The 23,729-nt window shown below is 42.7% G+C and overlaps 1 protein-coding gene across 2 annotated transcripts in view; it reads left to right on the top strand.

The window, feature by feature from the left end:
- Positions 1-23,729, top strand: part of NELL1 (neural EGFL like 1) — a 683,273-nt gene that overhangs the window by 41,858 nt on the left and 617,686 nt on the right. For both annotated transcript variants that reach the window (XM_070428154.1, XM_070428155.1), the window contains exon 3: positions 14,716-14,866. In XM_070428154.1, coding sequence (XP_070284255.1) covers positions 14,716-14,866 — 151 coding nt within the window. The remainder of the gene's footprint in view (positions 1-14,715; positions 14,867-23,729) is intronic.

The following is a 23,729-nucleotide window of genomic DNA, read 5'->3' as shown; positions in this document are numbered from 1 at the left end:
CCCGCAGCACTTGGCTTTTAGCTACCTAATTCATGCCTAAGCTGGCCATAGCATTCTTTTTTGATATTTCATTTCAATAAGATCTCACCGTAATAGAAGCCTGTCCAGCCCACTGGTGTGGACTTCAGTGTGTGTGGGGACTCCTGCTTTGATTCTCTCTTTTTAAAAACGTGTGACTTTGGAATCCCTTCTCTCTCAATCTTTGAGTGACTGACTAGAGAAAAATCATTTCTTTTTTGGGGCCTTTATCTTGAAAGATGTTCTGAGAGCTCATTTACATATTGATCAATCAGCAAGTATTGCCTGAGAGTCTGCCCTGCTGCTGTGTGGCGGCCACTGTTGGGTCCTAATTGTACCAGAAGAATTTGACAGACATCCTCCTCTTGAGGGGCTCTTGGTCTAGGTGCAGGGAGGAGAGAACCAGCAATATATCTCATTCATTCAACAAAGATTTATTGTACAGCCATGTGACAGGCACTGTTTTGGGTCTTGGAGATGTAGCAGAGAAAAGGCAGACTCTGTCTTCATGAATTCTGTGTTCTGGCAATCACAATAAACAAGTAGTTATATGAGACATAAGTTAGTAGCTTTAGATAGCAATGTATACTATGAAGGAAATAAAATAGCCATACTATAGAGTGGAAAAAAGGAGAGGATTGACTTTAGGTAAGGTTATTGGGGAAGGCTTCCCCACAAAGGTGATGTTGGAGCTTGTGCCTGAAGAAAGGAGTCAGCCATGCAAAGATTATATTATTAATGATCACTTACATTTTATTTACTTATTGATTTTTTAGAGAGAGATTTGTTGTTACACTTATTTATGCATTCAGTGGTTGGATCTTGAATGTGCCCTCACCGGGGTTTGAACCCACAACCTTGGTGCATTGGGATGATGCTCTAACCCAGTGGTTGGCAAACTGCAGCTCGAGAGCCACATGCAGCTCTTTGGCTTCTTGAGTGTGGCTCTTCCTAAGCCTTAGGAGTACCCTAATTAAGTTAATAACAATGTACCTACCTATATAGTTTCAGTTTAAAAAATTTGGCTCTCAAAAGAAATTTCAATCGTTGTACTGTTGATATTTGGCACTGTTGACTAATGAGTTTGCCGACCACTGCTCTAACCAATTGAGCTACTGGACCAGGGCCATGCATTTTTAATGATGAACACTTTTCATGTACTGAGCACTGATTACGTTCTTTATATTCATTAACTCACTTAATCCTTATAGTAATCCCTACTAATCCTGCATGGGAGATGGGTATTATGAGCCCCATTTTATAGAACGAGGTGCAGGGAGGTTAGATCCTTGGCCAAGGTTTTAGGTCCAGTAGGTGACAAAGCTAAGAGTTGAATAAGGCTGTTCTGTTCCAGAGTCCACATTCTTGGAATAACTGGTACAAAGGCCCTTAGGATCAAAAAAGTTTAAGGGGCTCAAGGATGGTCAGTGTGGGTGGAGGTACCCAAGGGGGCCAGAGAGCTCAGCCAGGGCCAGAGTCAAAGCTTGGTCTCCATTTCAGCCCCAGCTGCCCTCCTGAGTCTAAGGGGTCTTTCAGGCCATGCTAAGGAGTTAGGGTTTTATTCAAATTGCATTAGGCTGTGTGGTTGGTTGAATAATGATCACCTACCCTTAAAGACATACATGTCCCCCCTGCTGGGTAGCTCAGTTGGCTAGAGTGTCATCCTGATAGGCCAAGGTTGTGGGTCCCCCTCTCAGGGTACACACAAGAATCAACCAATGAATAGATAAATAAGTAGAGCAACTAATCTCTCTCTCTCTCTCTCTTTCTCTCTCTTTCTTTCCCTCTCCCCCTTCCTCTCTGTAAAATCAATAATAATAAAAAAAGATAACCATGTGCTAATCCCTAGAACTTGTGAATGTTACTTTACATCAGTGGTTCTCAACCTTCCTAATGCCACGACCCTTTAATACAGTTCCTCATGTTGTGGTGACCCCCAACCATAAAATTATTTTCGTTGCTACTTCATAACTGCAATTTTGCTGTTGTTATGAATCATAATGTAAATATCTGATATGCAGGATGTATTTTCATTGTTACAAATTGAACATAATTAAAGCATAGTGATTAATCACAAAAACAATATGTAATTATATATGTGTTTTCCGATGGTCTTAGGCGACCCCTGTGAAAGGGTCGTTCGACCCCCAAAAGGGTCTTGACCCATAGGTTGAGAACCGCTGCTTTACATGATAGAAGTGACTGTGGATGTAATTAAGTTAAGGATCTTCAGGTGGGGAGATGACGTGATTATCCAGGTGGGCCCAATGTAATAGAAAGTGTCCTCATGAAATGGAAACAGAAAGGTCAGATAGAGAGGAGGTGAAAGCAGAGGGCGGTTGGTTATGAGATGTTGGCTGCTGACACTGAAGATGTAGGAAGGAATACAACCAAAGAAAGCTGGAAAAGGCAAGGAAATGACTCTCCTCTAGGACCTCCGGAGGGAGTGCAGCCCTGTGCAACCTTGGTTTTGGTCCAGTGAAACCCATTTTGGGCTTCTGACCTCCAGAATTGTAAGTTAATACATTTATGTATTAAGTCGTTTTAAGCCACTGAGTTTGCAGTAATAGTTGTAGCAGCATCAGGAAATTAATACAGGCAGTTATTTGAGGGTATAAAGTAAGGGATGAGGTGATTGATACATGACTTGATTTTGAAAAAGGTCTCCTTGATTCTCTGATTGATACATGGGATGGACAGAGAGTCTGAAAGCGGGGAGAAGAGGGAAGAGAAGAAGGGAGGAGAGGAGGAAAGACACGAGTGGAAGCAAGTTGACATACGGTGTTTGCTGCAATATTACAGTAGTCAAGAGGATTGAGGGTCACAGTGGTGATGGAGGTGGCACTCTGGCTTGCTGATAAATGGAAGTGCTCAGAGGCACCCTGAGAATTAGGGAGCAGACAGAGGAGGACATGAAGGAGTTTTAAGATGGTCCCAGAGCTACGAGGAAAACTGGAAGAAAGTGCCAAAAAGACAGAGTGCTTCTAAAAGGAGAGAGAAGAACTCTGTTTGCGAGGTTGCCAGAGGTCCGTTAGGCTGAGGATAGAGAGTTGGCCACTGGACTTGGCACGATTCAGGCTGTAAGATGGTTGGGTACTCAATACTGCCTGGATGTCTCTCTCCAGACCGAGTCTGTCTCATTCACCACGGTACGGAGTCCGCCACAGAGAATGTGCTCTGCAAATGTGTTGGCATGGATGAATGACTGAATTTTGAAGTGGGGAGGGAAAATCACCCTTAGGGCTCCAGAAGCTTTGTAGAGTTAGAGGTGTTGGATTGGGCTTTGAGAGATGGGGTAGGGTTTGGATAGGTGTGGAGGAGGTGAGATGAGATTACATGCCCATGGAGCTTCTCACCTGTGCCCAGCACTCAGTGAGCTCACCCTGAGGCCTGAGAGGGCTTTACTGGAGAAGAGTATCTGCTGGTTAAGTCAGATCATACCCACATAGACTCCCTGAGAATCTACCAGACACCCTTTGAGATGAATTATCACAGACACTGTTTGATACACTATTTAATTTACTGAACACTGATTCAGTGTTGTTACCCTAGGACAGGGGTGGGCAACCCCTGGCATGCGTGCCAAAGATGGCACGCCAGTAACTTTTGCTGGCACACGAAACCCTCTCTTATAATCTTCCATTTACAATTTTTTTCTTAATATCGACTTTTTTATTTTTCAGATAAATTCAGTGTAAGTGCATCTTAGATAAATAAATAATTTTACATAACAAGTTATCTTAAAGACCATAGACATGGATTGACGAGAGAGGGGAAGAGCAATTTCTATGCCTCTGCCTTAACTCTCCCTGCCTTCCTAGATCCGACCAGTGTTTTGGTTTCATCCACATACGCTTGTGAATCTTTGTTCTCAGTGATGAATTTTGTTAAGTCTCGTAATAGGAGTAGCCTGACGGATGAAAGTAGTAGCTCGTGTATATCTCTGAAGGTCATGAAACATAAAAACCTGATGTAAAATCTCTGTCATCAGTGATGCAGCAGCAAAAGTCCCACTGATAATATCAAACGGAGTCATAAAGTTTTCTGTCAGACTATCAGTGTACATGTATACATTAAAAATAATGGATTTTTCATCATCATATACTGTGTTTTTGTCGCTCGAATGAATTTTATTATTTCTTCAAGGTTCTTCACATACATACACCTTAAGAGATATCAAGTAGGTGTAACATGTTCTCAAAAAATTAGGGTAGGCCGAAACCGGTTTGGCTCAGTGGATAGAGCGTCGGCCTGCGGACTGGGGGATCCCTGGTTCGATTCCAGTCAAGGGCATGTACCTGGGTTGCGGGCACATCCCCAGTGGGAGATGTGCAGGAGGCAGCTGATCGATGTTTCTCTCTCATCGATGTTTCTAACTCTCTATCTCTCTCCCTTCCTCTCTGTAAAAAATTAATAAAAAAAATATATTAAAAATTAGGGTTGGCACGCAGAAGAATTTTGAGTCAGAGATTTTGCTGGTTTTGGCACGCACTCACAAAAAGGTTGCCCACCCCTGCCATAGGACATACAAGAGCCAAGTTACTTGCAGGAATGATCAAAGACCAATTTCTCCCCAAATTGAAATTTTCGTTACTTTAAAAAAGCTTCAGTAAATGGGGATTGTCATTTTTGCCCTTGGTTGTAGATCTTGTTTGGGAGGGCTGTAGGGAGAAATTGGTGGATAGGGAGCCAGTAGCCAGGAAGCCATTGGCAGTTGAGTTTAGGAGGAAGCAGCACTTCCAATGAGTCTTTTTAAGGGTGACATTAATGCTTAAGTTGATTGGAATAAAATCTCTAATGAAGAGGTCAGTTTTCAAGTCTGCAAGAAATCACACCCGTAGCTCCCTCCCTTTCCGCTCAAAGCCCGGAGTCTCAGGTGTCCAGAGAGCTTTACTGCACCTCCCCTGCTCAGGGTTGAAAGGCCAGTAATTGCAGTTTCCCCAGCAGCTGAGAGCACAGACACCCTGTGGCCAGCACAGATAGATAGATAGCTAGGGAGACCTCCCCGGCAGTGACTCTGGAACTAATTAGCTAACAAGGCGTGTAATTAGATCAATGCATGTGAGGTAAGAGCTGATGATGTGCTTTTTAGGACAGCGGATATAAAGGAGCTGCAAAGAAAGCGTTGCATTGAGGAGTTTCACATTATTAATCCTGTTGGAAATATTCAGAATACTAGCATTGATAGAGAAAAGAACCTCCTCCAGCAGCCGTGGCCAGCGTGGGTCCTAACCTGTGGTCAGTATCAGGCTGGGGATGGAGTGGTGGTGAGCAGTGATGGTACCTTGTTCACCACTTGGTTACTGTTGGTTTACCTGGGATGGAGGCTGCTTTGTGATGACCCTCTGTTGTGGAAAGTTGTGGAAAATATTTTCCCCCTTCCCATAGCATAGGGAGAGATTCCCACATTACTTTCTTGGCATATATAGTGACCAGGCCTGCCCTAACCTAATAGGCCTTTTATTTCTGTAAGCATCCCCTCTAGCTGCCCTCTTGTCCTCCTTCAGCTCATTTGGAGAGAAAAGAATTGCCCATTTGAAGCGTGCCAAGCCCTCTCCTTCTCCTTGGGTGCAGATTTTTCAATGCAGAGCCCACAAACCCTCAATGTAATCGCAAGCATCCTCACCTCTGACCCCTGGGACCCCAAGAAAGCAGATTTTACCTCCCACCCTGCCCTCATTCCCTACTTCTCATTCATTCCTTCACCTCTGTCTGAGATGTAATGCTGCCCTCTTGGTCCCCAAGTGCCAAATTTGTGCAGTTTCTAGGGTAAGATATCGCTGAGGCCACCAAAGTAGTTTCTCATCGAGGCTCAGACAGTTTGCTAATTAATATGATTTTGGTCATTGTAGCCTGTGTTGAAGTTGAACCAATTTCCCAGGGGTGGAAAGTCAGACATTAATTCACTAAACCAACTAAATTACTTGCATGTGAGAGAGGAGACAATTTCATCAGGAGTATTTTCCTGTGGTTTGACACCTTAGCTTTGCAGGTTGTGGACTTTTAAGAGCATTTTTTCCTACTCTGATGACAGGGGAGCCCGGATTCCTGATAGAAAAGTTATGTAATTAAGATGCCTTAAGTTAAACACACACTTAAGCTGTTTGCATGTCACCATGAGGGATGCCAGCTCTGCTTTGAAGCTGGGAAAAGAAGTAGCCAGCGCTGTTTCCCCCGAAGAGTCACCTTCTGCTTCTCCATCTTTGCCCACGAACCCCGGGAGCTTACCTTTGAAACATTAGCTGTTCACCCCAGTAATTGCTCCATCCTCTAATTTAATGAAAACCTATTAAACTGAAACAATAATTAAAATGAGACATCATCTCTGTAGGAGACTTACATATTAAAATTACTGTGCATTTCAATGCGGGCAGATTTTTATTCTTGAAACACAGCATTTGAAGTAACATGTGAAAATGATTTATAATGAATAATCATGAATTAGCTTGGCGGTTAACATGATACCCTACTGTTTACTATTGAATTTGAGTAGATGTGGCAAGGTCAAGGCCAATACCACATTTAAAATATCTCTTTCATGCCTGAGAATTAGGACTGTGCCCCAAAGGGAAGTAATTATAATTAGGTCAGCCCACCGCTCCGATTTAAAAAAAAAATATTTTATTGATTTTTTTACAGACAGGAAGGGAGAGGAACAGAGAGTTAGAAACATCGATCAGCTGCCTCCTGCACACCCCCTACTGGGGATGTGCCTGCAACCAAGGTACATGCCCTTGACCAGAATCGAACCTGGGACCCTTGAGTCCGTAGGCCGATGCTCTATCCACTGAGCCAAACCAGTTAGGGCCCACCGTTTCGATTTTTAAGTAGGCTAGAGAACAAACTTTAACATATGGAAGAGTTTTGGGTCCTGGAGGAGGGGTGCCCCTGAGGTAAGGGAGACCTGGCGTTGGCGTGGAAATGGAGTGGACAAGCTGCAGGATTATTTCTTGCCTGGGGATTAGAGAAGCCACGCAGAAATATATAAAAAGAGCTGCAAAATTGGGGTCAGAAGCTCTGTCTCTGCTACTTATTGGAGGTGGGACCTTGGGCAAGTCACTCCTCTTCTATAAGCCAGCGATTCCTTATCTTTCAAGTGAGGCTCTCAGTACCTATCCAATGGGCTTCTATGAACATGAAATGCCATCATGTGTGAGAACACATTGGCAAATGTTAAAGCTCACACTTCAGGGTGTCGGTTTCTGAGCCGCCTTTGCAGAGTTTCTCAGAAATGTCCTAAAGCGAGGTTGAGGGAGGGGAGATACTTATTGAGCACAAGCTGTGTGCTAGTCATGGTCCAAATATGCTTTCATTCCTCCTTACTGAACCCTCCAGGATGGGCGGGTTTACTACCGTGTTACAGGTGAGGCAACTCATGCATGAAGGAAGGAAGCTGAGTTATCCAAGATCTCCCAGTTTCCCTGGGGGAGCTGGCGTTCAAACACTGGGTGAGCTGAGCTAGATGGACGGGGCTGAGAGACAGAGGTTCATCTACTCTCTTAGCATCTTTCAAATACACAGCACAGTACTGTTCACACTAGGCACCGTGTTATACATTATGCCCCCATGACTTGGAAATTTGTACCATTTGCAATGCAGTCTTATTATGCAATCTTTTCACCAGTCTTTCCTTTTCTGTTCTCCTGCCCTGTAATTCAGATAGAGCTGGCATCCCTGCTTTACCTCTCTCTGTATTCAGAGGCATCTAGCTGGGATGGGGGTGGAGGGATGAGGGTTAGGGGGCGACTTGATCACTGATGTGCGGAGGCAGCCTAAAGAGGAGTGGCTACAGTTTGCTAATTTCTTAGTGACAGGGAGAAGTGTGGCTTTTCCTAACTGGCATTTTAAATGTTTATGATCAGAGCTCAGCTGCCTCACCAGGCCTGCCTAATTAGTAAAATTATGGGGGTGCTGCAATCTCTTTTGATTGAATAACATAGTAATTACAAAAATTGATTACTATCATGTGTCACAGGGTTCCTTAGGTTTAGTCCCTGATGGAGGAGTTGGGGACGCTCAGCTGGCTTGTTTATTCCTTAGGCAGCTCATTACTTTAATGTACTCTTTGTCAACAAGTTGGGGTTGTAGTTGAGTGTCCTTGGTAAACCTCTTTTGCTGTGTTGTGGTCCAGACTTTGGAGTCAAGCCATATTAATTATTAATGTAATAGACATCTAGTAAAGCTCTACCATGTGCCCGGCAGTGGCACATACTGGGAAACCATTCCTGGTGGAATATCCAGTCTAGTGGGCATGGTAGCCATTAATAACCTGATTATATGCATGAAACCTTGAAGATGATGAAAATACAGTGAAACAATTCAGGGAACCCGAGCTGGCCTGGGGCAGTCAGAGAAAGCCCAAAGGAGGGACAATTAAGCTTGTACCCGAAGAAGAGGAAAATAAGAGAGAGGTCACTGCAGATAGGAATGCACCAAGGTGGGGAGGAGCACGACCCTGGAAAGAAGGAAAAGGCTTGTGTGGCTGGAGTGTGGAGTGCGAGGGGGTTGGGGAAGCAGAAAGAAAAGATGATTAAAAAGTAAGCAGGGCTGCCAGGTGAATGCCATGGAGTGTCATGCGAGAGTCAGTTTTATCTTCATTTGCTTACCTTGAGCCTGGATAAGCCATAAAACTTCTCTGCGCCTCAGTTTCTTCACCTGTAAAATGGGGAGATGTTGATATTTAGCTCACAGAAGTGTTACACAAATAGACTGTTCATAAATATTTCCTGAGTGGATATAATGTTTCAGGTCCTGGGTACACGATGGTGACTTGTCCCTTTTCCACACCCTAGCACCAAGATCACACACTAGGGTGACTAGCAGATGTAGCACAGGGAAGTGGTGTGTGGAACCAGCCTGCCACATTGGGATCTCAGCACCATGGCTTCCTAGCCCAGTGTCTTTCAGAAAATTACTTCAGTTCTGTAAGCCTTAGTCTTTCTTGTCCATAAAACAGGAAGAGGAATAAAGTATTGTAAGGGAAATGATATGTGCAAAACAGTTAGCTTGCACTTGGCAGCATAATAAGCCATACACGTTTGCTGTTTATCATTCTGGCTTCTGGAGCTAATGGCGGTTTAATGGGATGCTATTGTGAACTTGTTAGTGGAGATAGAAATTCCTACCTGTTAAGTGGGAGTCTCCTGGCATCCCCACCAGTTTCTAATTGTGATTTCTGCTTCTTTGCAAGTGGCTTAGATCAATAACACCTGACGTTCTCAAAGAAAGGCTGCAGGACCTAACAGTGGGACACATGTCCCCTTCCCTCCTGACAACAGGACTCGCCCATGGATGCTTGGCAGGTTCTGAAGTGGCAAATTTCCCCTGTACTCAGAAATGAATAGCCGACAACCATTTCAAATTAACAAGTGTTGCTTTACCTTTTGGGGCCAGTCTTCCCACCAGCTTACATGGGCCTCAGGCCAGGAGCCTGTGCCATGTCCTATATCAGGATTCTGCCTTGGGTTGAGGTTCTTGGTATAAACATGCTATAATCGCTAAGATGTTGCCTGGATTCCCCATCAGTCAGAGCCGAGGTGGGCTGCCCTGGTGTGTTTGTTTTGGCATGTTTCTGGTTGCTGCTGTGTTTGCTTGTTCAATTCATCAATTGTTGGAGAGTTCCCTTTAAGATTGAGTAGCTCAGCAGGTGTGGCTCAATGGTTGAACCTTGACCTATGAATCGGGAGGTCCTGGTTCAGTTCCCTTTCGGGGCAAATGCCCGGGTTATGGGCTCGGTCCACAGTAGGGAGCGTGCAGGAGGCAGCTGATCAATGATTCTCTCTCATCATTGATGTTTCTATCTCTCTCCCTCTCTCCCTTCCTCTCAGAAATCACTAAAAATACATTTAAAAAAAAGAATCGGTTGAATAGATGCTTTCCTGCTGGACTTTGAGTGAGCGATATGTTTGCAGAGAAAGAAAAATGCAACAAGGATAATGGGAAGCACGTGGGTGTTCACATCCGCAGAGCGATCCCTCAGCGAAGGCCCTCTTCTCCCCCTCTCTCCTGCTTGGTAAATGCTCATTCATCTTTTCTGACTTAGGCTCAAAGACCCATCCTCCACAGATGTCATTCCCAGTCTCCACAGGCTCCCTCCTTCCCTTGTGCATTGCCCCACTCTACCTGTTGTCACCAGGTAACGTCTTGCTCAGGAAGCAATCCTCGAAGGCAGAAATTGCAGTTTTACTTTCACTTCCCTGGTGCCCAGCACAGTGCTTGGCACAAAGGAAACACAAGTGTATTCTTGTCCACAATGAAAATAATACCCATTGCACCCTAGGAATCAGGGAAAAGATAAATGAAGTTGCCTGTATCTTAGAGAAGAGTGCGAGTACCATTGTTTAATTTCTTCTCTACTGCCTAATCTCCTTCCTTCTTCACTCAACACTGTTTTACTGATGCATAATCACTACATTAGCATTTTTAGTGTTTCTTTAAAAATGACTAGGTAGAGCTGCCTCATCCCAGGAAAGAAAAAGCACTTAACCCTTGCTGCTGAGTTAGCACTTCTTAACTAGATCATGCAACACCTCGAGTATCTGGAACTACGTTCCTTTTCCCCCTCTTTTCAAAATGTAAAGTGTTCACCGAAAGCGGCGGTTGTGTGGGAAATTACTGTGATGAAGTGAGAGACTTCAAGTGCACCCCCAGAGGTCACAAAACAGAAAGCTTCACAGACAGACCAAATTAAAATGCTGCAATCATTTCGCTTATCAAATCAATTAAACATATCCAGGAAGAAGTAAGGGAAAGAGATGGAGTAGGCTGATATACTTAGAAAAGGGTACAAGTGGAGTGGGGGGAGGATAGGAGACACCACTGGATTCCTGGCTTATCCACTGGTCATATTCTTCAAATTTCCTCTCTGCCCTATCAGCTTTGTTGCTGATGCTGTGGTTACATGGATTGGAGCTGAGGTTATAAAAAAAGGGGTACAGTACAAATAGAAATGTATTGCCTAAATTAAAAAAAAAATCTCTTCTCACCCACCTAAGACCATGATACATCCCAGAAAAGCATTTTGGATGACTAGTTCCTAAGCTGCAACTGACTGGGTCAGCTTAGAGTATCTGTTTTGGGGTGGATAAAAGGAAAAAACAGGTTCAGTGGATGGGAGGTGCCTGGAGCCAACATGCTTTATCTATTGGAGAGAAGCAGGGACAAGCACATCTGTCTACAGCTGTAGTTCACCTGTTAGTTTGGTGATCAGCAGTGGGTTTTTTTTTTTAGCATTTCTCAGAGTATACGTGGGGCCACAGTGGGAATGCAATGAGTGTCAAAGATGGGTGTCGGATTTAGGGATGACATAGCTATCACTCTGAAGGTGTCACGATTTGTACATAATGACTTGGTCCTCCCACCCTTTCTATTTATAAGTCATACTCTTACTCAATCCTTTTTTAATGTGTGTTCAACACACTTATGTTTCATTTATTCCATCTATGTTTAACACGTTTCACAGGTTGCTAACTTGCTATCTTTATTTAACATGTCCTATGAGCTTTATCCATCCCACTTGTTTTTCTTTAGCAGAATTGAATATTCTGAAATATAGCAAACATACCTTATAGTGGTTGAATATGGAAGTATAATATTCACTGTAGGTTCTCAATTGGTTTTCATCGGTTGCTCTTTTAACTCCAGGATAAAAGCAGGCTACTGCAAAGTAGGTGACATCTCACTATATTCAGTAGTTGACAGCTTTACATTTATGGTGATCTGGAAAATCAGTAGAGGAGAAAAATGATAAAAAAAATCTGGGTGTTTAAATAGCCTCAATACCCTATTTTGCTATGATGGGTTAAACAAAATGGTGAGACTAGGAAAGAACCTGGAGACTGTGCAGTTCGGTCCTCGGTTTTCAGATGTGGAGGGTGAGGCTCAGAGGGGTAAAGAATCTTATGCTAGGGGCACAGCGAGGTGTCTGCTAAACTCAGAGCAGTCCTTAGTCCCTTGAAACCTGGTCCAGTTTGCTCATCTCTGTACTGTAAGAAGTGGGAATATTTCCGTGTGTTTTTTTAGTGGCTGAATTATGGTAAACATTTACTCAAAAGAGCTTTTCTGAGAATGAAAATGTACATAAAGTCGCAATGTATCAAAATAGATATTTTTATATTTTACTCTGCTGAGCGCTAATGGGGTCTTTACTTCAACGTGCCAGTCGCTCTCACAGAGAAGTGGGAAAAGCTGGCTGAAGAAATGTTCCCACGGGTGAGCAGGTGTGGTGGGATGTATTAGACCCGAAGATGGGGTGTCCTACAAAGAGGAGGGGCTGAATTGATGCTGACCATCCTTTTCTTTAATTCCATGGCTGCTGGCACTTGAGCAGTACCCATTGATTCCCTAGTTTTCCAAACGACATTCCTATATTCTAATATGTGTGCTTCCTTGAAGTAACACTGTAAATGACAAAAATAAGTGGAAAATACATTAATTCAATATGTTTTTATTGGCTGCCTGTCTTCTGCCAGGCACTAAGAACTATAGATAGAACAGTGAATAAATAAATATGTCCGCCCTCATGGAGATTATAGTCTCGTGGCAAAAGAAGGGAAGTTAGGTAAGGAATATGAAATAAGATTATGATATAAGGGAATAATAAATGGATCACAATATATATGTTATGAAAGGTGAGATGGAGAGAATAGCCAGAGTGGTGTGTTAGACATTTGCGGAGAGCCTGTTTTGGAGGAACGGCCCGGGAGGTTGCATTTGCAGCCAGAGCTGAAGGCGGAGGGGCCAGGCATGTGAACAGTGGGAGAAGAGCACTGTAGGTAGAGAGAGAGGACAAAGACGCTGAGGCAGGAGTGGGCTTGGGGAGCTCCTCTTGCAACTGAGAAGAGTGTGATGCTGTGGGGAGAGGTAGGCAAGAGTCAATTTCTATGTTACCTTGCAGGCCATGCTAAAGAGCCTGGATTTTACCCTGGGAGCAGTGGGAAGCCGTTAGAAGGTTTCAAGCAGGAAACGGAAATGATTCTGACTTATGCTTTTAAAGAGCTCTTTGGCTGCTGTGTGGAGAGTGGAGAGAGAAGGTATTCTGGAAGCACACCTTCTCCTTATCTCAGCCCTTGACCAAAGCTGACAGCAGGTCACCTACCAGTACAGTAGTGAAGGCCTTCTTTTGGGCAGAAAAGCAGATGTCCAACTAGGGTTATGCTAGTAGAGTGATCTCCCTGGATTGGGAGGACCAACCTTCATGCCATGCCTAGCCTGACTTTTGTAGATGGTAGACCATGGTGTTCTTTTCTGTGCTGCAAATTTAAACCAGCTGCTCATAGGATTATGGAAGGTTAAGTTCAGGAGGCCTTGACAAATGACCTAGTCCAGTGGTCGGCAAACTGTGGCTCGCAAGCCACATGCGTCTCTTTGGCCCCTTGAGTGTGGCTCTTCCACAAAATACCACGTGCGGGCGCGCACGTACAGTGCGATTGAAACTTCGTGGCCCATGCGCAGAAGTCGGTATTTTGTGGAAGAGCCACATGCAAGGGGCCAAAGACCCGCATGTGGCTCGCGAGCCGTAGTTTGCTGACCACTAGTCCATACCCTCATTTTGCAGATGAAGGGACTGAGGCCAAACTAAGGTCAAGAATTCAAGGCTTTCTTTTTGTCAGAAGCCACTCTTTAGCTGAGATGCTTTAAGGTCTGCACACAGGTCTGGGGTGTTGGTGGGCAGCGCAGCGGTGTAGCCTTTGTGTTCTGTGTTTTCAAAGGCTCCTCCTGCAGCCCCCGAGTAATAACCGGGTAGTTACACAGTCAGAGGACGCGGTCTGGGAACCACGAGTCCCACTAAGCCCCTTTGCTGTTCATTTGTCATTCTTTGAAGAGTTTTCTCCAGCTCAGCTCCCTTGGTGCCACTTTCTGATGCCAGGCAGCGTAGTGTAAAATGAGGAGATAATACCCGGTTTACCATGACAAGGGGGAGTCCGCGTACGAAGTGATGAATGTCTCTCATACGCGGATGTTGCAGAGAGAGAGATTCCTGTCCGGGCTCTCGCACCTCTAGGCCTGGACTTGAATAAATATTTCATGAGGAAAGTCACCCACTGCATATGTGCAGAGAAATTCCAGGCACGTGTATGGATCACGAGCATGCCTTGTATTTATTCTCTAGGCAAAGCGGAGTTGTCTGGTATTATTAGCGCTAGTAAATCTTGGTGGGGTACAAAGCAAGAACGGGTTTCCCCAGGTGCATTGTGGAGAGAAGGTCACAGAGCCCATGGCAAAAGTGGACTTGAAGTCTGTGGAGTGGCGTTTGGATCCTGCTAGACTCGGGATTCTCTGGAGTTAGGGCCCCATTTATTTGCCTGCCTCTCACTTTATTTACAGCAACTTAATCTGTTTGCAGCAGGCCAACTTGCTCAGTGTCCTGTCAAAATTCCCATCAGAACACCCCTGGCCAATTGTGAACGTGTCAAAGTGACAAGTGGGCACGGTGGCCGGGATAGCATTTCTGGGTTTTGCATTGAATGAGCGAGCTGTATGGAGTGGTGGCTGGCGTCTGAAAATGAAAAGTATTGACAAGAGGGGGAAATGAAAAATGCAACCTGGATCCTTTGGACACGGCATTTTTAACTGTGCATCTTCTCTCCTCTTCCTTCTCATGTTCTCTCTCCTCTTTTTTCTTCTGCATTTTTTCTTTCCTTCTTCTCACCCCCCCCCCAACTCCTGTTTCTCCCGCTCTTCTTTCTTGACTCCTAGACACACACAGAGAGATCCATGCAGCCCCTCACGTGAGTGAGAAATTAATTCAGCTGTTCCGAAACAAGAGTGACTTCACCTTTGTGGCCACTGTACAGCAAAAGCCGTCAACGTCAGGAGTGATCCTGTCCATTCGGGAACTGGAACACAGGTAAGAAAGCTCAATCTTAGAAACCTGGGTAGGAGGAATGCACTTGCACAGAACGCCCGGGGATTTAGAGGTGGTAGCTCCAAGAGAACATGCAGCTGGCTGAGGCCTTGCTTCTGTTGAACACATCAGTACATTTACTTTGCATTAAGAATTTACTGTGGGCCAAGCGGCTTTCTTGTTTGCTCTCCAAGGACCGCTCACGGGTATCTTTCTGAGCGACCTCTAGCTTCTGGTGGACTTTGCTCATATGAAACCACATTCTATCCATCATATTTAGATCATCACGCAAGCTAATGAGTAATATTTAACAGTAACGTTTAATAAGTGTGTATTGTGCAGAACTGTGCTTGACACTGGGAATATTAAGGTGAATAATAGGGAATTTTTATTCTAAGGATCACCTAAGTTAATGGGGAAGAGGGACAAATAAATATCACAGAGCATTATAGGTGCAATGCTAATACGCTGTGTTTAGGAAATAAAGGCAATAGTGGTTAATCTCAGAATGGGTTGTGGTAAACCACGAAAGGCTTCAGGAAGGGTGATGGTTGTGTAAGGACAAAAGTGAGTAGATATTTGACAGGCTGAATGGGAAGGAGTAAGAGATCAGAAGAACAACATCCCAGAAAGAGGTTGCCATGATTTTGAGACGGAACAGGTAGGTTGGTAAAAATAGTAACTAACGTTATTTTGAGCACTGATCAATGCCAACCATTGTTCTAAACATTTACACTAAAATATTAAACACTTAAAATATTTTAACTCATTAATATGTGAGATACTGTAGGGTTTTTTTTGGGGGGGAGGATGTGAGTGAGTTCAAGGATTTTTGAAATTTTTAATGCTTGGACTGGTTTAAATATATAGGTAATACCTTGTTTATAAATGTTTCTGATAGGATTAGCATGACTATATTATGGGCTGATAATTTCATTTTGGGGAGACTGGGAAATCTATTATTGGAAATGTTCATTTTCTAATTCTTTCATGTTATTCTATTCAATTTTAAACTTTTCTTTGGATAAACTTAAATTTTGTTAATCATATTTCATTATGTTTGCATTTTTTGGAGCAAAGAGTTGGACATTATATTTTATGTAATAACATTTATACTTGTGATTTTTTTAAAATCTGTAATGTAAAACATATATATTTCCTTCTTTTCTTGGCTGGGCTCATCATGGGATTGTGTAATCTATTGGTGTCTTTTAAATGAAACAGTTCTTAGTTTTGTTGATCAAGGCTACTGCTTTTCATTTTAAGTTCATTGATTTCTGCTTATTTCCTTTTCAATCATCTTAGTGATTTTACTAGCTTCTTGAATGTTCGTTTATTTTCATTATTTTCTGTTTACTGAGTGCTGTTTCTTGTATTAGTTTGAATTCAGCACATTAATATCACTATATAATGTTTTCATTTTCTGTACCTTTCTATAGTTTTAAATTTCAATTTGACATCCTCTTTGATCCAAGTTAGGGGAGTGTTTAAAAATTTCAAAGTGACTAAAATAATTATTTATTGTATGACCTGGTTTTATTTACAGACATCAAAATGTGCTTTAAGACTCCTAGACTTTCTATTTTGCTGAAAAATTTTTTCTGAAATTAGGTTTTTGCTGAAATGGTGGCTGTGTACCACGCTCAATATTTTAATTTTGGGGGCACATTTTCAAAGAATGGGTAGCTATTGTGTATATAGATACATACAGATACAACTTTGTATGCAGTACTGTTCAGTTATCTGGCTCCTATGCGTTTTTAGTTTTACTTGAATGATGACATTCTGAGAGAGGTTGATTAATAACTTTCACTGTGATGAGAATTTTGTCATTCCCCTTGGGTAGGTTTGAGAGCCAGCAGGACTAGATATGTCATGCATTACTTGTACCCCATTTCATTGACCAGTCCTGGGAAATTGGGTCTAGCGGTGGGTGAAGGCTGAGAGCACATGGATATTGGAATAACTAGGCAGTTTCTGTCTTGATTGTTTGAGATGTTTCCTCTCTGTTTAGGGCTGCCCAGAAATTCATGGCTAGTGTCATGGCGTATGTTGTCCCAGGCACAGAGGTTGCCCTGGATGTACTACATGTAGAGGTTGCACAGGACAGAGAAAAGGGCAGAGGTGTTGGTATCTGGAGGCTGAAATAAATAATACCTGGAGATTTTTGTAAGTATTAGAAATATTTGTAAAACACCTGGCACAGAATGGGAACCTAATGAAAAAGCCTTTTAAGTTTAAATTGACATTAAAAAAGCCTTGGTGGCAGTCGCCGTGATGGTGGTTCTGGCCATGTTGGTGGCAGTGTTGGTGGTGATTTTGAAATTTGATGCTGAAGGAAAACAGGATACTGAGAAGTGGCCAGATAAGCAGCCGTCACTCCTCTCTAGTTCCGTGGTTAGAGGGAAATGAGTATCTCCCCAGTTTTATGGTTGTATTCAGTTTCCAGTCCAAGTTCCCCTCTGCTGATAAACTTGCGGAATGGCACTCCGGGAGCTGAATGCTCGCCTTGGCCTTCATGTGCACCACAGGAAGTCATCATCCAACTGCCTTTCCCACAGCTGCCATCCAGAAAAATGACATTGACTGTTTTGGAAATCACTGTTTCCAATTTCTGCCAGGCTTCTGGCTATTCTCAGACGAGGCCATTATTGAATTAATGGCAGGAGAGTTCATTCAGTGGCTGAGTTCCCTTCCAGGCAAAGGCAGGCATCTCTCTCACCTGATGGGGATGCAGCAGCCAGAGGTGGGTGGTTTGAGAGGCTGTGATTCCTTAAACCACAGTGAACTTTTTGGCACAGCTATACCTGCAAAATTCCTAGTAACTGAGCCAATCGGGTTCCCATGGATATCTTAAGTGAATAGATAAAATGAAATGGAAAACTTAAGTATAAAGATAACTGAAAAATGTACCTAGGAATAGCAATTGAAATAGACTTTTTAAAATAATGGGATGGGCACTCTTATTTTAATCTATATTTCTAATTTGATGGATTTTTTTAATAGTACCAATAGAGCACATTGGAAGAGCAACAAAGATGAATCTGTCTTGCTGAACTATCTTAATGACATTGCAGATTTAATGTTTATATTTTGTAACTCAAGTGTGTTAATATAGGGCTTTGTTAAAATGCAAAGCTTAATTAACATAGATTAAATATAATGGAATGTCCTGCCAGTATACGCAAACTCTAAAAGATATGATGGTAAATTTTCTGTTTTTTTTATTTTATTCCTAAATGATGGATAAAATGAAATCTAAGCATAATTAATAGGAAGCTGAAATCTAGGGGTCTAAGAAAAAACCTTCTGTTGCACAGATCTGTGAGAAGATGAAGAGGACATTTTGGGCTTCCTAAGGGAGCATCTCTTTTACTTAAACAAAATTTTGTATTTCAAAAAGATATTCTTCAGTTTTCTGAGTTCTTGTGGTAGGAAGAACTTCCCTCTTAGATGCCAGATAGACCTGGGTTCAATTTGTGGCTTTATCAGTCGCCAGAGTGTAAGCTTTTGCAACTGCTCTTAATTTACCTCACCTCAGTGTAACCTTCATGTGACATGAAAGTATTGGTTTACAGGATCTTGGGAGTAATTGGGAGGAGTCAACAAGAGCAAGGATGTGAACGGGTCCTCACACCCTATGTATTAGGCACTCAACACATGCCATGTCCCTTCTCCTCGTGGCTTCTTTCAGTATTTCTTAATTTCTCCCCCAGTTCTTCAGAAGTGAAAAGTGGTTCTTCTCACCACTTGGCATGGCAATTAGGTTTTCCATATCAAGAGTTTGTTATAGTTAATAAGCAAAAAGGGCTGTCTGTAATGGAATGCATTCGGTAAACAGCAGGTTTACCTTTCTAATTATGAATTATTTAAGCTTATATGTAAATAATTTGGTACTATCAGATAATTTATTGAAGAGTATCAGAATGAAGGGTAGGAGGTGAGGGGGAAAATCCAGAAGAGGGTCATAAGGTTTGATGAAGCCAACCCAAGAAAGAACTTTTCCCTTGGGTGATTAGCAGTAAGGAGATTTGTCTTTGGGTGGTAAATACAATGCAATCAATATACAAATGATGTACAGAGAATTGTACACTTGAAACCTGTATAATTTCATTAACCAATGCCATCCCAATGCATTTATTTAAAAAAGGCAGTACATTCCTAGAAATTAAATCTTTTATATATATTTAGAAGTTTAATTCCTTCCTCAAGGAGATATAGTATATAAGGCTTATATTATTTAAAAAGTAGGTGTTTTCTGTTGTTAAATTGCTTATATTTGGGAAGGATGGGAGCAAAGTTGAAATTGGAATCTTACCCTAATACAGATCTATTCATGCTTCTTTCAAATGGTCCCCACATTCTACACATAAATGGAGAGGATTTAGTTTTAGAACTATGCGTTGATTAATCTGTAAGCTCCCTTATCAACATTCAGGAAGTAGTCATGAAAACCTACCCAATATCATGTGTGGTGATGGATGCTGGGCTGCCATTGTAAAGCATAGAGTGCTGGAGACACAACACATGGATGGTTAGTCCCCTAGGAGGACTATTGGGAGCACAGAGCAGCGTACCTGGCCTTACCCCAAAGGAATGCAAAAGTCCTTCACTGAGAGTTATGCTTATTATGCAAAGAAGGACAAGTAGAAATCAGCCAGCAGATGAATGGAAGAGGGTTCTGGATGCAACATGAGTGAGGGGGCGCGAGATGAGGGAGATCAGGTGCATTAAAAGAACTGAAGACAAATTCAGTGTTATTGGAGGGTGGGGAGAACCTAGGTAGGGAATAAGGGGCAAGGTTTGGCAAGAGGCCAGATCATGAATGGCTGTATAGTCAGTGCACAGCCATAAAAGAGATGTAAGTGAAGGTGTGGCATGATTAGATTTGTGTTTTAGAAAGATGGCACTGGCTGCTTAGTGGAGAATGCCATGGGGAGGGCAAAATTGGAGACAGGGGCCCAGTTAGGTTGCTGCTACTGCCTAGAATCTAGACTCTAGCTAAGAGGATGAGTCCTGGCTATGATCAAAGTCCATGCTCATCCATGCAAGGGGCCTGTCCTCAGGGAGCTAGCATTCCAGTGGGTCCGATAATTATGGTGCAAATGGAGAGAAGTTGATTAAGAGATTATCAGGAGATGGAGTGAACTGATTGTAGTTCTGTGCAGCATGTTGGAGGGTGGAGAGGGAGGAGTCAAAGGTGATGCCCAGGGTTCTGGCTCAGGCTATGGGAAGTGCTATGCCCTGAGATGAAGGGTGGGGTGGTTCATGTCACAAAGTGTGGTTCCCTGAATTTACTTTGAGATTTTAGTTGAATAAATTAACCCAATAGAGAAGAGCTGAAAAGGGTAACAAAGAACGGGCAATAACTCGCTGGTGAATGGAATTACTTACTTCTGGATCAAGGCTGCTGCTTGAAGAAGGAAGCAGCTAGAAGCTGAAAATGTGCCCCCTCCAGAGATGCATCCAAATGGGTTTGGAATCTGGGTTTCCATCCTTCTTATCTCTATGACTAGCGGAGTGTAAACACAGCTTCAAGGCCATGGGTAAAGGCTGCAGTGTGCATAAGAAAGCAATTTTCAGACTGATGAAAATGAACGGAAGGATCTCATGTCATGAAAATGAAGTTTTTCAGAAACACACTAATTAAGTAAATTTTAAATCTTCGTCAGAAGAAGTGAAGCTGTTCAGATGACTTTTGACCTTAATTGAAGACAAGAAGTATCACAGCAATAGTGGGTAATGTTTTGAACAAATTGCTCCTGCTTGTAATATGCATGTAAGATTTTGGATTGCTTAATGTTTGAGAAGTAGAAAAACAGAAAATGTAGCCATTAACCTTTACTTTTTAGTAAAAAATCCCAATTTCATTAATATTTATGCATTAAATCATTTAAGTTCAGTGGAATTCTTCTAGAGAATTAAAAAGAAACTGTCGTCTTTGACCTTCTTGGGAATTAGTAATTGTGAAACACCCGCATATCAGGAGAATATTTGGTTCTGTGGAGAGAAAGGTGGATGGACAAGCATTGTCACTGGTGAAAGATTTAACCCATCATTTATTGAGTTCTAGGTGGAAGGCACCCAGACTGTCAGTCCATAGATGCGAGTGGTGCAGTGGCTGGGATGCTGGGCTGGGAGTCAGGAGATAGGGGCTTGAGTCTTGGCTCTGTCACTGAATACCCAGGAGACCCTGGGCGGACTCCTCCCTGTACCTCAGTGTACTTATCTGTCAAATTGAAATTCATTTGTCATTAGATACTAACCATCGTCAGACACGAATCTGTAGGTAGGCGCATTGGTGAATTCTGCTGTAGTGAAGAGGACATGCAAGGGGCCTGTCCTCAGGGAGCTAGCATTCCAGTGGGGAGAATCAGAGGATACATATGGACACATGGAAACCAAATGATAAATGTCATGCAGGAAAATAAAACAGGGATGAGTGGGGAAAATAGGCCAGAGAGGATGGGACACTGGAACTGAATCCAAGGAAGAGCCAGCCATGAGACAACCAGAAAGCCGAGTGTCCCAGGCAGAGGAGACGCTAAACTTGATGGTCCTCAGGCAGGATCCTGCCTGGTGTGCTCAGGGATAGAGGGAGGGCTGGTGTAGATGGAGCTTTGCAAGTTGAGAGTGAGGATAGGAGAGGAGTGGTTCGAGGTGAGGTGCTAACAGTAATAGCTGCCTTGACAGTTTTACAGTGTGGGGGAGAGAGCTTCAGAAATGACAAGTGTGATAGTTACACAGGCTATATCATTTCAGGTTCAAATCACTTATTGAGCACCAGCTATCTGCCAAGAAAGTTGACCCGTCCATCAGAATTGTTCCTTGGAAATCAAAATACTTTCTTAATTTGTGATTTTATAATTATGTCAATTTTTAGAGCAAATGAACACATAAGCTCAGTACTTTATTTTTTAATTCTTCAGATTCTTGTTCCTACTTTTCACTGATGGAATTGGTTGCCAATGATCATAGCCTGATAGGTGTGATTTCACAGTTCACCATCGGAAGCGTTATCAGTTCATCAGGAAACAACCAGAACGAGGTTCTTTTAGCCAGTAATAGCCTTTCTTGAGAGATGGAAGGCCTCGTCCCCCAGAAGTCAGGCCTGATACGGAGCTGGAGGAGAATGTGGTGTGTGGGAATGAGGCACTGTGAAAAGGAGTTTGTGGCTGGAGTGCAGCCTGCAGGGGGCATTAATACTGATAGGCTCCTGTTTATGAGAGGTAGCCTTGTAGGGTTTGTGGATGGGCATGGACTTTGTTATAAGATAAAGGTTGAAATTGGAGGCCTGTCATTGGCTTGCAGAAGTGCTTTATTTGGCTGGCTCACATTGAAATGGCTGCCAGAGTATTTTTTGTTTAAAATTTTTAATAATCATGAATTATTTTCCAATATTTAAAAATTGGGTGATCTGTCCTAAAATTCAACTTTCCAGCTTCTTTTGTACATGGGTACATGCATTTCACTTTTCTCCTAATGCTACATTAATAATAATAATAAAAAAACACCCAGCAACTAACACATGGCCTCATAGTGATAGGGAGACAATCGGGATAGATAGAGACTGTGGACATCTGAAGAATGCATGTCCTTGGGAAAAAGGAATAAACTATCTCTTTCTGGTAATTGTATGTTCAGTGTCATGAGTTTATCTGGATTTAAATCAATAAGAGGTGGGAAAGTGTGGTGACTGTTTCCAACGTTCAGGATATGACTGTACTTTGTAAAAGAGCAGATGAGTGTGTTTGGTATTGATTTCAGCACTGTTCACAGAAAAATCTTGGGCTGGAAACTGGAGCTGTTGGTCTGGCTACCCTTACTTATATGGTGACAGATGTCAGACTGATTTTGAACTTCTCACACACAGTGAAAGGGAGGCAGAATTGATTGCTACCTAGAATGTGCCAGATGCTTGACCTCATTATCTCATTTTTGTCCCCATCACAACCAAGATAAGATAGGTGTTATTTTTCCATCTTTGAGATCAGGAACCTGCTGGTCAGAGAGGTTGAGTAATTCATCCAAGGTTATGTAGATAGAAAATGGCAGAGCCAGAATACAAAGCCCAAGTCTGAAGAATTTGAAATATGACCCAGAAGGGTACTTAAGGATTTTGACCCAAATCCTAATTTATTTGTTTTTTGTTAATCCTCACTCAAGGATATTTTTTTTCGATTTTTTTTTTTTTTTAAAAGAGAGTAGAAGGCAAGGGGAGAGACACACAGAGAGAAACATCAATGTGAGAAAGACACATCGATTGGTTGCCTCCCGCACATGCCCCGACCAGGGCCCGGGGATCAAGCCTGTAACCCAGGTACGTGCCCTTGACCGAAATTGAACCCACAACCCTTTAGTCTGCAGGCTGAATCTCTAAACACTGAGAAAAACCGGCTAGGGCCCCAATCCTTATTTTTACATATCGTTTTTCACCTCTGGTAAGCTTCATGTGAGGAATTGCAGTCTTGCTGAGTTGGACATGTAGAGATTGATGTAATCCAAGCCTGCCTCAGGGCACATAACACTGACTGGCAGTGGATCCCCCCAGCAGGTTTCAAGGCCACTGAGCCTACAAGATAGTCTTATAGAACAAGAGTTATGAGGTGAAATAAACTTGAGCAAGATGACACACTCTCTTGGAGAATCACAATTAATATTAGCATATCAAAGGCTCTTTAAAATCATGTAATAAGGTACTAGGCACTGTGTTAAGCACTACAAAAGCATTGTTGAATGGTGTCCTTACAAACGATGAAGTAGGTTCTATTATTAGTCCCACTTCATGGATGAGGAAACAAGCATAGAGGGTTGGTTGCTTTGTCAAGGGTCACCCAGCTAGTGAAATGATGGAGCTTGGAGTCAA

This window comes from Myotis yumanensis, unplaced genomic scaffold (assembly GCF_028538775.1).
Source record: "Myotis yumanensis isolate MYYU_CA2020_CCGP unplaced genomic scaffold, mMyoYum1.0.hap1 SCAF_10, whole genome shotgun sequence".
Classification (NCBI taxonomy): Eukaryota; Metazoa; Chordata; class Mammalia; order Chiroptera; family Vespertilionidae; genus Myotis; species Myotis yumanensis.
This window is presented reverse-complemented; position numbering and strand designations above follow the sequence as displayed.